Raw genomic sequence first — 14,948 nt, 5'->3', positions numbered from 1 at the left:
GGAGAGCTCCACGGCTAATAAAGTTCTAGCTCTTCTTGTTTGGATGAACAATTAGCAAAATTACAGTGTATATGCACGTGGCGGGGGGGTGGAGATTCAAGATCCTTGAGGTCCCTTCCAACCCTGGCCATACTGTGATTCTGTGGTTCTGTGATATTGGTTTACATAGCGAAAAGCAAAATGCTCTTATGAGCCTTTATAGGATCTGCCTTTTTCACAATGGAAACGTTGGTCCCAAAAAGGGAGATGAGTTTTTATAATTATCTTAAACTGACATATTCCTCTAATACACACATACATACACAGCTACTGCAATGAGATCAATTGCTTTTCAACATAGATTAATACAAGTTTTAGCTTTTATAATGTGTGCTTTGGTATTTTAAATGAACAAAAACCTTCAGTTTCACCAAATATCATACAGATGCAGTTTCAGTCTGCTAAATGAGGACTGCAGGCTTAAGGCCTTACTAAAGGACTGCTGAGTTTAGTAGATTTTCAACACTGATTATTTCCTAAGTACTAGAATTTTCTGTATATATTTCAAGCAATCATTTCTCATACTGCTTAATTAATCAAACGATACAATTGTCTTACATTATTTTCTCATTTTAATCTTGAATGAGGTCATTCTCAAATGAGCTGGATCAGGCAGTTTCAGACTACTGGTATGTTTAGTCAATTATCAATGTATAACCCATTTATTGTTCTTGCAGTGGTAGATGCTGGTAGCTCTGCCAAAATCCAAAGCTTAGCAAATTTTCTGATGATAAGGACTCTCCCACGTGGAAGAGGCATCATTTATGTATTATGTAAAGTGACCTGAAGGTGGCAGAAGTTGCCCCTATGTGTTACATCATAACAGGAAGGATAGGCAAGATCAAAACATAAATCCTGAAATACTTTTAAATTGTAATTTAAGTATGAAAGTATTTATAATTGGTCAGCTCTTAAGATTTCATTTGTGAAGTTCTCCAAGTGTTTAAATTGTCTACCATGATAAATATATATAAATCTAAATCACGAGCATCTAAGTCCTCACCATGCTTAAAAGCTATGCAAGTAGCTCACACTTAGTTTCTACTGGTATTCTTTTGCTTACTTGCCCTACAGAACCAGGTCAGGGAATGCTTGAAGCACACATTAATTTTTTCATGATATCTGTAAAGGATGGCTGGAGAAAATATTGATTTTTTTTTTTTCTGATCCTTCTATGCTACATCAGTCTAGAGGATAGACTGTTCTCCAAGTACAGGAAACACTCAGTTTAATAATCTTCTCTCCAAACAGAATTTGAACCAGGATCTCCTCATGTTGATTTTCTACATAATCAACTACACGCTGTTTTTCGACAGTTTCTAGAATTTCTCTTCTGGAAGTTGTTTCATTTTGCAAAGAAAATGTACTGGCTAAGTAAGAAAGCAGAAGGAAAAATTAATAGAGCTAGAGATTACATTGCTCAATCCTATTTTTCTGTGCCAGTGAATGTACCATAAGAGTATTTGAGGAGAAGCTGCCATGTAGAATCTCACTCTATAAGTGCCAATTTTCTGTGCTGGGTAAGTCTCCCATTGGCTCAGTAAATATTTCACTACTCAGCAGATAATAATGGAACTTCAAACTCTTGAGAAGTCAAGGCTGGGAATTCTGATTAGAGATCAGCATCTTACTGTATCCAAGAATAAGTCAGCTAAAATACTTTCTGTGTCTGGTTGAATAGAGAATATGACTGAATCCTATCCTCAACATCACAGATTACCTGATTCCCCACTCAAAATGTTGGGTTCTGCAGACTGTATTTTTAAGTGCCTTATCCTTGCTGATGTGTGACCTAGGGAGACTAAGCACTGAAGTCAAAGCTGTGGATGGCCTCAGATGTGTAAGTGCTAACAGGATGCATCTATAACAAACAGTTTTTCAGTCTTAAATCCTTATTCTATCTAGCTCTACACAATAGAAGTTGTCCTGAAGTCTGTAAGACTTATGTAAATGGTAGATATCATGTGACAAAATCCTGCACATGCAAAAACTCTCATGCCTAAACATATGATACTCTCCAGTACGCTTACAGGAAGTAAAATTTATTTATCAATACGTTTATGAAGCAAATGATGTATGTTAACTCATAAAACTATCAACAACACTCATAAAACTTCAGCGAAAGAACAAAACTTGAGTATCAAACTATGCACCTTTTCTTATGTGTCTTTTGTAGAAAAATCAGATACTTGGAGTTTACGGCTGTAACCAAGAAATTAATTCTAGAGGCATACTGGAAAATATAGGGTGGTAACAAAATATTCTTACCTCCAGTTTCTTCTTTAAGTTGTTCAGACGAACTGATGTCTCTAGGCTTTCTTTACTTATTTCTCTACTTTGATGATTTTTTTGTTTTAATAGCTTGTTATAACTACGTGTCAGCTTCAAAAACTAAAAATAAAAGCAGAGGGGAACAGACAGAATCTGTCAAGGATGACTGTGTGACCAAAGTTCTCATTAAACTAGAGTTGCCTAGTGCAAGTTCAACATTCTAATATTTAATCAATACAATGAAGAAGCATTTAATAAAATGAATCTCTTGGAGATGAACTAAGCTCTCCCTCAAATGTAAACTAACATTTCAAGTAGGTTCATTTAACAACTACTTAATTATGCTGAAGATTGCTATGGCACCATTACCCATAGTGTCACTGCCGCTGTGCTTATGTGAAATTTTTACACTTGTTTACTGCCATCTTGTGTTAACAATTTTAAAGGGTGCTTCATCAACCAAAATGAAGGATTATCACTAAAATATTTTAGGCTTGCACATTTCCTTTCTATAATGGAATTTGATGAAAGGTTATGCATGGGGTGATTCCTTTTCTTCTGGAATTGTGGAGTTCCAAAGAGCATCTTTGAGAATTAGACCCCAAATACTGTTCTGCCTATTGATCTTGCTATGAAAGCATGGCTTAGGTGTCAATGGCAAAGTCAGGAAGGTATCAGCAGAAGTACAAGATTCTTCAGAAGTGTGGTCACTGAACAGTTTGCTACTCTACATCAGCCTGAGGAGGGCTCCGCTATTCAGAGTTAGAAAGAGCTGCCCTCAAATGCTTATACATTTCACCTCTCTCATCTCAGCATACACTGAGAGGAATCGTATTCCAGGAGTGTTTAATTCCTTCCATCCTAAAGGATTCCTTGCATTCCTAAAGGGAGCACGACGCAGCTCAGACTTGGACATTAAATTCTAAAGGCACTTAATTGCTAAAGTGCTTAGAACAAGAATGGATTCTCCTTCTTGTGCCAACGGTTTTCTGCCATTTTCAAAATGAGAGTAACTAAGTATCACTATAGGAAAAACAAAACAAAATCAAATTAAAAAAACAAAAAGAAAACCAGAAAATAATTAAGATGAATCCCTGAAGTTTTTGCTACTGAAATATAACAAAATGCTATACATCTGAATGAGTGCAAAAGTGTGGTTTAAGAGCTTCAGATTACCTATCAGGAACTATTTCTCTAACACAAAATAATACTTTATTGCAGTCAACAGGAATATAAACCTTCTGTGGGAAGGTTGCTCGTTAAACAGTTGCTCATATTAGTATCAAGGGTAAAAAGCACCGAGGACTACAGAAGAATTGTTATCATAGAGAAATTTGTTCTGAATAGTCTAAATACTGTTAGGGAGAGCTAGAAAAAGCAACCCTTTCTATTTCTGTCAAGATTAGGAAGGAACAAAAATTGCAAGGGATTTTAAGACAACATCTGCACAGAAAGATACGATGTCAATATTAACATGCTATTTGTGCAAAATTAAATGGCAGCTCTTAAGGATGTACATTGTTAAAGGAGGTATAATGTTCAAGTGAAGATAAGAACCAAAAGAAGGGAGAGAAAGGATCACAGAATCACAGAATCACCAAGGTTGGAAAAGACCTACAAGATCACCCAGTCCAACCATCCACCTACCACCAGTAGTTCTCACTGCACCATGTCCCTCAACACAAAATCCAAACGAGACATCTTATAAATAAATTCTATATTTATTGGCTTGATGGACTGTAGGTGATAAGTGCTATCACCTTTAAGTGAAAATAATGATTCCCAATTTAGGCAATTTAAGAATTCTGTGGTAAGTGTGATGACTGGAAAGTTTTAATTACACTTACTCTCTGGTAGAATAATTCAATGCAGGAAACAGTAGAATAGCAGGAAAAACAATGTAGAGATGTGGACATGAACTTGTTAAAAACAGAATCAGAATAGTTTGGAATTTGTTATGGATTTGAATTCATAACTGAAATGAAAAACTAATGGTGAACAAAAGCACGGACACAGAGCAACACATACAAAGCCAAAACAACTCCACAAAGCCAGGCTACTCTGGTTTTACTGCTGTGTTCCCTTGTGGAAAGTTATCAGACTTCTTTAATAACCCCTGTAAACCAATCAAACTAGAAAAAACTAGAAAAAAGTCTATAGCAAAGTAGTGGCAAGAGCAGTTTAAATCTCAAAATTCTTAATGTGCATCCAAATCATATTAGCGTGAATCTAATTATGTGTTTTATTGAGGTTATAGGTTAGTAGTCCATAGTCAGAAAATTAAATACTTGTCTTCACATCAAAATGCATCCAAAGAGTTTGTATGTCTCAGTACAGGACAATGGAGGCAGGTTAGAAGCCACAGTCAGCATCATTTGTATTACACAATTCACACAGAATCACACACAGAAACACCAAGGTTGGAAAAGACCTACAAGATCACCGAGTCCAACCGTTCACCCATCACCAATAGTTCTCACTACACCATGTCCCTCAACACAAAATCCAAACGTTCCTTAAACACCTCCAGGGTCGGTGATTCCACCACCTCCCTGGGCAGCCCATTCCACTGCCTGACCACTCTTTCAGAAAAGCAGCATTTCCTAACATCCAGCCTAAATCTCCCCTGGCGCAGCCTGAAGCCATTCCCCCTGGTCCTATCACTAATGACACGAGAGAAGAGGCCGACCCCCAGCTCACTGCAACCTGCCTTCAGGAAGTTATAGAGAGCAATGAGGTCTCCCCTGAGCCTCCTCTTCTCCAGGCTGAACAATCCCAGCTCCTTCAGCCTCTCCTCATAAGCCCTGTGTTCCAGACCTCTCACCAGCTTTGTCGCCCTTCTTTGAACACGTTTCAGGGCCTCAATATCTTTCTTGCAGTGACGGGCCCAAAATCCATAAAGGTGTGTCTATACCATAAGACACGTATAAGTTTTTTATAATGCAATCAGAAAATAACAAAACTGATATTTTTCTTAGTTGAGATTTAAGCGCACAAAGCTGAGTTTCGTAATTCTGAGCCATTTTGCAGTTAGTTTTCTGTAAGTTCTCCAGTTGCTGACAAAGTAGTTAAAACACACCACAAAGCCAGATTGCAGCAATCAAACTGCATATTATATGATGAATTAATGATAAAACTATGTGAGTCTGTCATGAAAGATCCCTTAACGAAGCATTTCTGACCCAACTATAGAAATGAGCTGCTGTGCCCCAACATAAGAATTTTGCTTGAATTGTTTACATCTTGAATTATCCGAGATTTTCACAGAGACATGGGAATATGACAAAGAGCCTACAAGATACCTAGTTTTTTTTGGAGAGGCAGCTGAAAGCCAGTTGCAATGTGCTAAAATATTTCAGATAACATCTGTGTGTGGGCAAATGGATTGATGCTTTAAGGACTGGCTAGCTGAATTATTCTCTTGGCTCCTTTGACTGCAATGACAAAGGCCAAGTTCCTACAGTTGTTTGTTAGGGAGAGAGAGATCCATTTCAAGACTCCCACTGGCCCCTAGCACACATGAGGACACCCACATGTAAACACCTAACACCTAACTTCAGATGTCTTGCAATGGAGCTGAATGTTGTGCCAGGATTCACCGATACTTCTGAGACAGTACTCAGCACACACGACTTGAACTGCAGTTGATGTCAGATCTGCTGGTGCCTTCAGTTTGAAATTAACATTCAAAGCCAGTACAGCATGTGAAATGATAAAAATGGTGTATAAATACGAATTACAGTGACATAATTTTGTCAAACTTTTGGAACTGCATTTTTCCATTTAAAATTTCTGATTAAAGTAGAAGTATTGTCATCTAGGAAAAAAAATCAAATTATCTTTTCAAAGCTAATCTGAGAATATTTGATTTAAACTTTAAGGAAATAAAAGAAATATGGGACTTTGAATGACATTTTTACAATCACTTTTCAGAACAGAAGCCCACTTTAAATTAAAATAGTAAGGATAATTTGTGGCCTCCAAAGAGTTTGGTATTTTTGCATGGTAGATCAAATAAGCCTACAAACAGAGCATTGTGATCACACTACTCACTTCTTCACAGGATATAAACTTTTTTACAGATCTGATATTCTCAAATACCTCTTGACCTTTTTGATCCAGTTTGCTTTGGGCACTTGCTGATTCTTGATGCTGGATATCCATCTGTGCTTTGAAAGCTTTCATCTTCCTTTCCCATTCTACTTTCTTGCTGTTTACTATGATGACAGTTTGATGCAATACATCCTGAAGAGCAGCTTCACGTGAAGAGGCTCTGTAACAATAATAATGAGAAAAACCATTTTTTTTTAAATACAGGGTGAGGGAGAAAACAAATTTGTAGTAACATTGCTAAGACTCCATTTTACTTCTGATGGAAGTAGCCATTTTTCAACATCAGAAAGGAAAGCAATGGAAAAGTGATACTTTCAAAACTTAAATCATAAGTTTGCCTGAAGTCCAAATCTGAATATTCAGCATATTCCTGGCTTTTTGTCTAGCATAAATAGTGCTTGATATCCTCTTGCTCCCTCAGAGACAAAGTGTTGTATGAGCATAAGTAAGTAGAAAGTATCCAGGCTGAAGCTCCAAGAAAAAGAGCAGGACAATATCAAGTTGCTTATGGACACAGGACTTCCTACTAAGTGTTGAGCAATGGTGGAAAAAGAGTTTACTGGAGGAAGTTACTAAACAGCTAGCTTGAAAGCTAGTCACTATGCTTGATTGCTGGTTCAACATTTACACTCTATTTTCCTGTTGTGGAAAATGAACTTAAATAAAGAGGCTTCTATAACACTACCCATATTTAATACCACCAGGAAGCACAGAAATGAGGGCGTTTTGAAAATGACCTTGTTTTGGGGAGACCATAAACATTGGAAATTTTCCAAACTTAAGAGGCTAAGTTTTGATCATGTCCTCTGCAGTACAACTTCACTGTCAGGGATGGAACATTTTTTGCATTGCTGCTTTAGGAATATGATGTATCATAAGGAATAAAATGATGGTATATGGCTAATACATGAGATATCAGCAACTTAAAGCAGTCAAAGATACTCTTAGTCATCTTCTTGTACTTACATGGGAGCAATAAATCAGATGGTATATACCATTTAGCAGACACATAAAAAGCACCTGAACTTTAACATGGAGATTTCTTTATTCCATATAAATTCAAACTTTGTATTTGATAATGAGTATTAGTAAAAAATGAAATAAGAATGATAACAAATTTGGTCAGGGATACTTTCTTTGCAAGAAATAGCACAATTTTTTCAGCACTCCAAAAATTTCCATTTGTAGAAATGCCTATTTTACATCTACATTCTACAGTTCTTCTGGGTATATGAGATTTTTTCCCTAAGTGTTTTGGGGGCTTTATTGCCCAATAAACTCAATCGTTTTATGAACTGTGTTTCTCTCCATCTGTGAATTTACAGCTGGCATTTCAGAATGGCAGCCTCTATTTAAGTTGGAACTAAAACTTGTGGATCTATTCAAATTTCGATGAAACATTCCAGTTAGGAAAAAGAAAATGACAATATAATTAAATAAAACTTTTTACTGAAACATTTCTAACAGTTTTATTTTTCCAACGTACTGCTTTGTATCCATTTAAGATAGGATTCTGGTGTTTTGTGAAAAGGAAGAGGAGACAATGCACACTCTTGCCTAATTCCTTTACGTTAAATAAAGAAGGGGAATTTCATTCCATTAACATTTAGAGCTATTTTTGGACCACTACAAAGACTGAGCTGAAGTGGCATTTATCTCACTGAAGTGAAGGAAAATCTTTTACTGATTGTTTTTAACCAGTGAGCAATGCATTGAGTTTTTAACCTTTCGAGATGCAGCATCTCATTCATTTCCTTTTTGGTAAAGCTCTACTTTCCACACATTTTATCAGTGGCATCTGTTATCTATAGGCCCTTTTCTCATATTAGTTAACAATTTTTTTTTTTAACTTCCTTTTGTATCTTTCTTTTTCCTATTATGGTTTTAATTAAAGTTTTCTATATGCTTGTTTGTTTTAAATAGATAACATTTATAAACTGCCCGCTTATACAGTTTATGACTTTCTTTTGGCCTACCTTTATCTTATCTTTGGCACGTATAGGGAAGTGTTGAAATGTGCCATCAGTAGCCACTCTTGTCTTACCTTGGCCATGAAAAAAACCTCATTTAAAATCCTCAAATTACTCCTTTTAGTGCTATTATCTCACCATTATGAAAATCATTACAAAAATGTCTCCATTTTCCCTCTGCAACGATTCAGAGATTAGTGTACTCAATTACTGCTGTATCTACATGAAAGTACAAATAAATCGTGGTGTTTTTTTCTGCAGTGTCATCTGTCTCCCTCTTAAGTCAATAGCTTGTACTGTTAGTAAACACCTGTTTGCTCTTCCCTTTTTTCTGTCACAGTGCCTATTCATTGTACTCTTGTTCATGTAAACTTCATAAAATTGAAGTTTAATCTAAATTTAATTTCAGTTTCCTCATACTGCTGGATGATTTTCAAGCCTCTTATTACTTTTATTCTTTTGGTTCATAAAACGAGCAATTGTATTCTTTCATAAATTTGATCATCTAAGATGATGAAAAATGTATTGTAATCTATTACTTTTCACTATAATATATTTAGCAGTCTGATAAGAATCTCTTCTCCTAAACAAATCTAAGCGTGGTGTCACTGCTTTGAGTTTTCCTCTTAAAAATATTATCTCAACTAATCTTTCTAAAAATAAGTAAAAGAACAGTAACTAGTGACTATTTAATTCACACACGCTTAAAAGTTACCAGCTCTCTTGACTGGTACCCTATCTCTTGATATGGTACACGCAGTTGTGTGGCAAATGCCTCTGTGACTGCCTATCAGGTTTGCAGTCATTAATATCTGTGGGGCGACAGTCTGAAAAAGTGAGCGTAGCCACTTCCTTTACGAATTCTCTACCATTTCCTAGCTCTCTTTCCCCTCCTTCCAAGTGTACCCATCAGTCAGTAATTTATGAAATAATTGCCATAGATTTGGTCACAGAGACAAAAAAAAGCCAGTGCAGCATCTGCATAATGTAGCAGCAACACGCAGAAGGGTTAATGACAAAGCACAGAGCAGCAGGCATGTAACCACTCTGTCCTAAGGGGTGCTGGTGAGGATTTCAATATCCAAAATTAGCACAGGATACCATTTCGTGTCATGTACTTTGCAATCTAGCAGATTTTTTTGGAGTGGACATTGCAACTAAGAACGTGCCAAGCAATTAGGAACTCTTTTAGCAGAACCCAACTAATCAAACACAAACTGAACCATGGACTCAGAGGTTATACTGTCTTTGTTTCAGCTGGCACAGAGTTGGTTTGTTTCACAGTGTCTGCTATGGTGCTGTGTTTTGGTTGTAGGAGAAAAATAACGTTTGATAACACAACATTTCTAGTTGTTGCTAAGCAGTGTCGTAAAGTGCCAAGACTGTTCCAGTTTGTCCTCTCCTACAAATGGCTGGGGGTGGGTACAAGAAGCTGGGAGGGGACAGAAACAGGACAGCTGACCTAAACTGGGCAAAGGGACATTCCATACCACATGACATCATGTGGAAGGAGTTTTGAAAGGAGTGGGAGTTCATCATGCTCTCTTCCATTGCTGAGGGTGCTAGCTGGGCATTGGTTGGTGGCTGGTGAGCAATTGCTTGTGCATCACTTGCTATATACACATAAAAATATGGATATATTTGTCCTGTTATCCTTTGCCTTTTCTCTATCTTAGCAAATAATTGTATCTCAACCTATGAATTTACTTCTTTTTTTTCCCCTGTTCTCTGGGGGAGTTGAGTGAATGACTGTGCTGTGTTTAGGCATCTGCCAGGTTAAACCAGCACATCCCTAATGCCTGTGAGCCTTCAGCTGCTGAGTTTGCAGCCAGTGCACCACTGAAGAGCAGTACAGGTACTCACATGTGCCTCTGCTCTAAATGGCTATGGAAAACAGGCCCTAATATAAGCATACATTTTACTCCTTGTAGTTGATGTCAATACCTAGAGGAAACATTGGGATTTCTTTCAAGTTAACTATCTGTTTGAAATAACAAAGGCAGTGGATAAAAATGTCCCTGCTGTAAATGTTTCTGGTAATCTTTCACTTCCTCACTGTTCAACCAGCTTCCTGACTGTCAGCCCTCCTGATACCTGTGCAGACACACCAAAATCTTCTGTCTGTAGGTTCTGCTCAGAATCAAGCACTGGCCTCACACATTCTGTACTCCATATCTCGCATGCTCAACTTCTGAGTGTAGTGCACTAAGAAGAATTCCTTTACATGGAAATATGTTTAGTGAGGGTTTTTGGTGCTTAAAGGTGCATACATAATAATCGTGACAATTGCTAAAGAAATTCAAATCTTGGGAACGTTGCCATTATCAGTATTAAGCTAGGAAAGATTTTATAAATACTTTAAAAAATCTTTAATAAAATTTAATATCATTCATAGAATGACCGGAACAAAAAAGCAAGCAAGTAGCAAGCAACAGCATGATACAGTACAAGAAAGACAGAGAGCTGTTGGAGAGGGTCTGGAGGAGAGCCACAAAGATGATCAGGGGGCTGGAGCACCTCCCCTGCAAAGACAGGATGAGGGAGCTGGGCTTGTTCAGCCTCAAGAAAAGCAGGCTGCGGTGTGACCTCATTGCAGCCTGCCAGTACCTCAAGGGAGCCTAAAACAGGAGAGGAATCAACTCTTTGAAAGAGTAGATAACAGCAGGACAAGGAGAAATGGTTGGATGTCAGGGGGAAATTGTTTACTATGAGGTGGTGAGACACTGGAACAAGTTGCCCAGAGAACGCTGTGGATGTTTCCTCCCCAGAGACATTCAAGGCCAGGCTGGGTGGGGCTGTGAGCAACCCGGTCTAGAGGGAGGTGTCCCTGCCTTTAGCAGGGGTTGGAACTGCATGATTTTAAAGGTCCTTTCCAACTCAAACCACTCCATGATTGGTGGCAACATGTCAGGGAACAATGAGCAAGGACTCTGCTATCTGATTTTAGCCTTCATAAATTGGTACTTTCTCTGTTGTGCATCATATAGATTATCTAAACATTGCTGTGCAACTCCAAATGTGATCTCTAGCCTGGACCACCTGATTACCATTCCAGATCCACCATGGCTGACATCCTTTCCTCTCGGGTTGTTTCACCTATTCTTTTGAGATCAATTCCAACAAGACAAGTTCTGCAGCTGTTGCTAGAAATTTTTCTTGCAGCAATTATTGCAAGTTTCATGAACCTAGAACTGCCAGTATAGAAAATGGACACGTTGAAGGAAAAAATCCCATCTGAAGCAGCTTCTCAGTCTCTCAATTTTCTCCTTTTCATCTTTGTCTGCTTCCTTACTTAGATCCTTTAGGTACATTCACAACTAAAAAAGGAAAGCTGTACCGGAAGCTGTAGATTACTGCTTCTGTTCTTACTTCCAGAGCTGCTCTGTATCATCACTGTAGCATTATGCACATCACTGCATAAAGATGCACTTAGCAGTTATCCCCACCTACTAGCGCAGAAGGACTAAGAGCTGCTGTGCCTATTGTTTTAATCCCTTTGGTGTTTTGAAGGCAGTGGTTTTTACACTCCCTCAGGATATGACCAATCATATGGTGCGAGAATTATGCAAATTTTAATTTCATCACTGGAGGTGGAAGGTGGGAAACTCTGGCATGTTTTGTTTAATATAGGATCAGGTGAAAACACAGGGAAAAAGTTTTCCCATGAAGGGAAGAAGGATGGGGATTTTACTCATAAGCATTCAGCACTCCTACACTGCTGACTGCGTACAACAAATGCATTCCTCCCACATGGAACCAATGACTTGTATTTAAGCAAGTGGGAACTACTCTGTTGCATTTACTATGAAATGGCTCAAAACACTGTAAAGTAATGCATTTTTAAAGAGATGTAGGCAAACTCTTAGTCCTTTTACTCTATTTCCATAATAGTGAAAACAGAGATGATTCATATTCTGCTGTCATTAATGACTATTTATCTGCATGTCAAACGTGTGTATTTCCAAATTTAGAAAAAACCAAATCCTGTACAACCAGCTTTTATTAAAGCTTTCTTCAGCCAGAAGAAGGTGTGGGTGAATATATGTGTTTCTACTACTTTAAGAAGTACTTTTACACTCAACATGTGCCTCATTAGCTAGACCGCTTCTTGATAAGAACGATATGAAGAACCATGTGATATGACATATGGAGAAGTGTTCTTTACCTTGCTCTGTTCCTTGAGCAGGCAGGATGATATGAGACCCTACATCAAATCTCACCCATGGTTTGTGCTGTGCTGTATTTTTTTTCAGATTAAAGCAACTCGATTTGGATGATGTGGAAAAAAAAGATGAGTGTGTTGGGAAGGGAAATGTGCTTAATGTTTGGCAGAACAATTTTGGTTATTGTATGTGAAAAATAAAACTACAACTTGAACAACCAACAACCCTGTTTCTAATAGTTTTGAATGTTTTAAGTGCTGTGATATTTAAGTTTATACTGCTGTAGCCTAGCAACTTCAAGAATTTTTGAAGACCATTCAAAATTCTTAACATCTTAATAAAACCCAGTTTTCATTGTTTTCTTTTGTTTAGGTATGCAGATTTTAAGGATTTAAATAAATAAAAGTAGAAAATTAAAGCTCTGAACTGTGTTGTCTTAGGCATCAGTAGCCTCCTTACATCTTGCCCAAAAAGGATAAAAGAATATTTGCTTCTGAGATCATCAGTGTTTTGTTTTACATCCTTAATAAACCCATACAATTCAATTGCATTATGCATTTAACCTCCAGACAGTCTTTACTTACTTAGTGAGAGTCTGTTCTTGAAATACTTTTGAGCCCTGCTCCATATTATAGCCTTGTTAACCTGTTGGAACAGCAAAAATCATATAATTCAGATTCTCTCAAGTGTGCTTGTACATAGCAAAGCAGTACATATGGGATAGTTCAGTGCTTTCCCTTAAATTTCTGTGATTCTTCCATGCAAACAACAGCAGAAGAGAAATGATTACAGACTGCAATGGGCAACATGAAAGCTTCAGGAGTAAGTTCAGGTCTCTCAGCAGCTGCTACACTTGATGCAGCAGTGAGATAGTTGAGGTGCTGCTGGCTTGAAGATACCGCTGGATTTCCATGAGGAAGAATTTGGTTTGGATCATTCTCTGCTAGTGATATCAGTGATCTGCTCCAAAACACACGAAAGTAAATTTGCCACAGTTTCATGGGTGCAGTCAGCAGCCATTTCTCCAGTGTCATAGTGCAGAGGTCAAATTCCATCTCTTCATAATTAAGTTATACTGGGCCATAATTGCTCTCAAACGCATTTTTGGACTCACATTGACTATTTGTTGCCATGTGCTGCAAATGCAGCATGGGGACACACAGCACTCAAGTGTCTTGGTGGCAAGGACAGAGTGTGATTCTGGGAACAACCTGGGTCTGTGTGTCCGAAGGAACAGAGACCTGGAGAAAGCCTGGGTGCGTGCAAGGACAGGAACCTGTCACAGACTCTCAAGAGGATGGATATCAGCGTGTACAGGTGTGTGGACACCACTGCATGGCACCAGAGCCACAGGACCTCTGATTCCACAGAGGACGGGCACCTGAGGTGACACAGGTACAGGATCACCATCCTTGGATCCACCTTGGTACCACAGAATCATAGAGGTTGCAAAAGAGCACTAAGATCACCATGTCCAACCATCAGCCCACCCCACCATGCCCACACACCGCATCCCTCAGTGCCACATCTCCACGGTTCCTGAACACCTGCAGGGATGGCGGCTGCACCACCTCCCTGTGCCAATGCCTCGTAACTCTTTGTGAGGAGTGTTTCCTAATATCCAACCTCAACCTCCCCCGGTGCGACTCGAGCCCATCACCTCTTGTCCTATCACTGTTATGTGGGAGAAGAAGCTGACCCCAGCTCACCACAACCTCCTTTCAGGTGGTTGTAGAGAGCGATAAGGTCTCCCCTGAGCCTCCTCTTCTCCGGACCGAACAATCCCAGTTCTCTCAGCCGCTCCCCATAAGAATTTTGCTCCAGACCCCTCACCAGCACCTGGGGTGACACAGCAGATCTGTGGCTCCGAGAGGGAGCGGCACTTGAGGCGACCCAAGCACCGCGGACGCGCCGATCCGGGACACCCCTGCATGAACGAACACGGCGGAGCTCCCCGGACCCTCAGCGGAGCCCTCCCCGCCCGTTACCTGCCGCTCCTCCCGCCGCCCCCTCCGCGGGCTCCTCAGGCTCCGTGGCCGCAGCACAGCCCCTCGGCCCGCTCGCTCCCGCCTGCCGCCCTCCCCGCCCGCTTTGCGCCGCAGCCCTTGCCGCGGGGAGCGAGGCGGGGATGGAGCGGTGCCCGTGAGGAGAGCGCCGGGACGGAGCTGGGGCAGAGCTATGGATTATGAGCAGTGTGTTTAAAATGTAAGATTAAAATAAAAGTATGTGCAGAATTTCAAGGAAGTTCGTGATGAAGTTTGCTTGCTCGGACTTTAGCGCAGCCTTTCACTCTGTGTTCCACACAATTCTCTGGGAGAAGCTGCAGCCCGTGGCTGGGATCCGTGTGCTCTTACCTGGGTAAAGGGCTGGCTGGATGGCCGGGCCCAGGGAG

At 39.5% G+C, this 14,948-nt stretch overlaps 1 protein-coding gene across 1 annotated transcript in view; it reads right to left on the bottom strand.

The window, feature by feature from the left end:
* The window catches only part of DEUP1 (deuterosome assembly protein 1), a 33,855-nt gene extending 19,216 nt beyond the window's left edge, over positions 1–14,639 (bottom strand). The window contains exons 1-4 of the mRNA XM_052670408.1: positions 14,545–14,639; positions 13,141–13,201; positions 6,412–6,583; positions 2,308–2,430 (exon numbers count right to left, since the gene is read on the bottom strand). Coding sequence (XP_052526368.1) covers positions 2,308–2,430; positions 6,412–6,583; positions 13,141–13,184 — 339 coding nt within the window. The 5' untranslated portion in view covers positions 13,185–13,201; positions 14,545–14,639. The remainder of the gene's footprint in view (positions 1–2,307; positions 2,431–6,411; positions 6,584–13,140; positions 13,202–14,544) is intronic.
* Positions 14,640–14,948: the final 309 nt, after the last annotated feature.

This window comes from Tympanuchus pallidicinctus, unplaced genomic scaffold, assembly GCF_026119805.1.
Source record: "Tympanuchus pallidicinctus isolate F22 unplaced genomic scaffold, pur_lepc_1.0 scaffold11, whole genome shotgun sequence".
NCBI lineage: Eukaryota > Metazoa > Chordata > Aves > Galliformes > Phasianidae > Tympanuchus > Tympanuchus pallidicinctus.
This window is presented reverse-complemented; position numbering and strand designations above follow the sequence as displayed.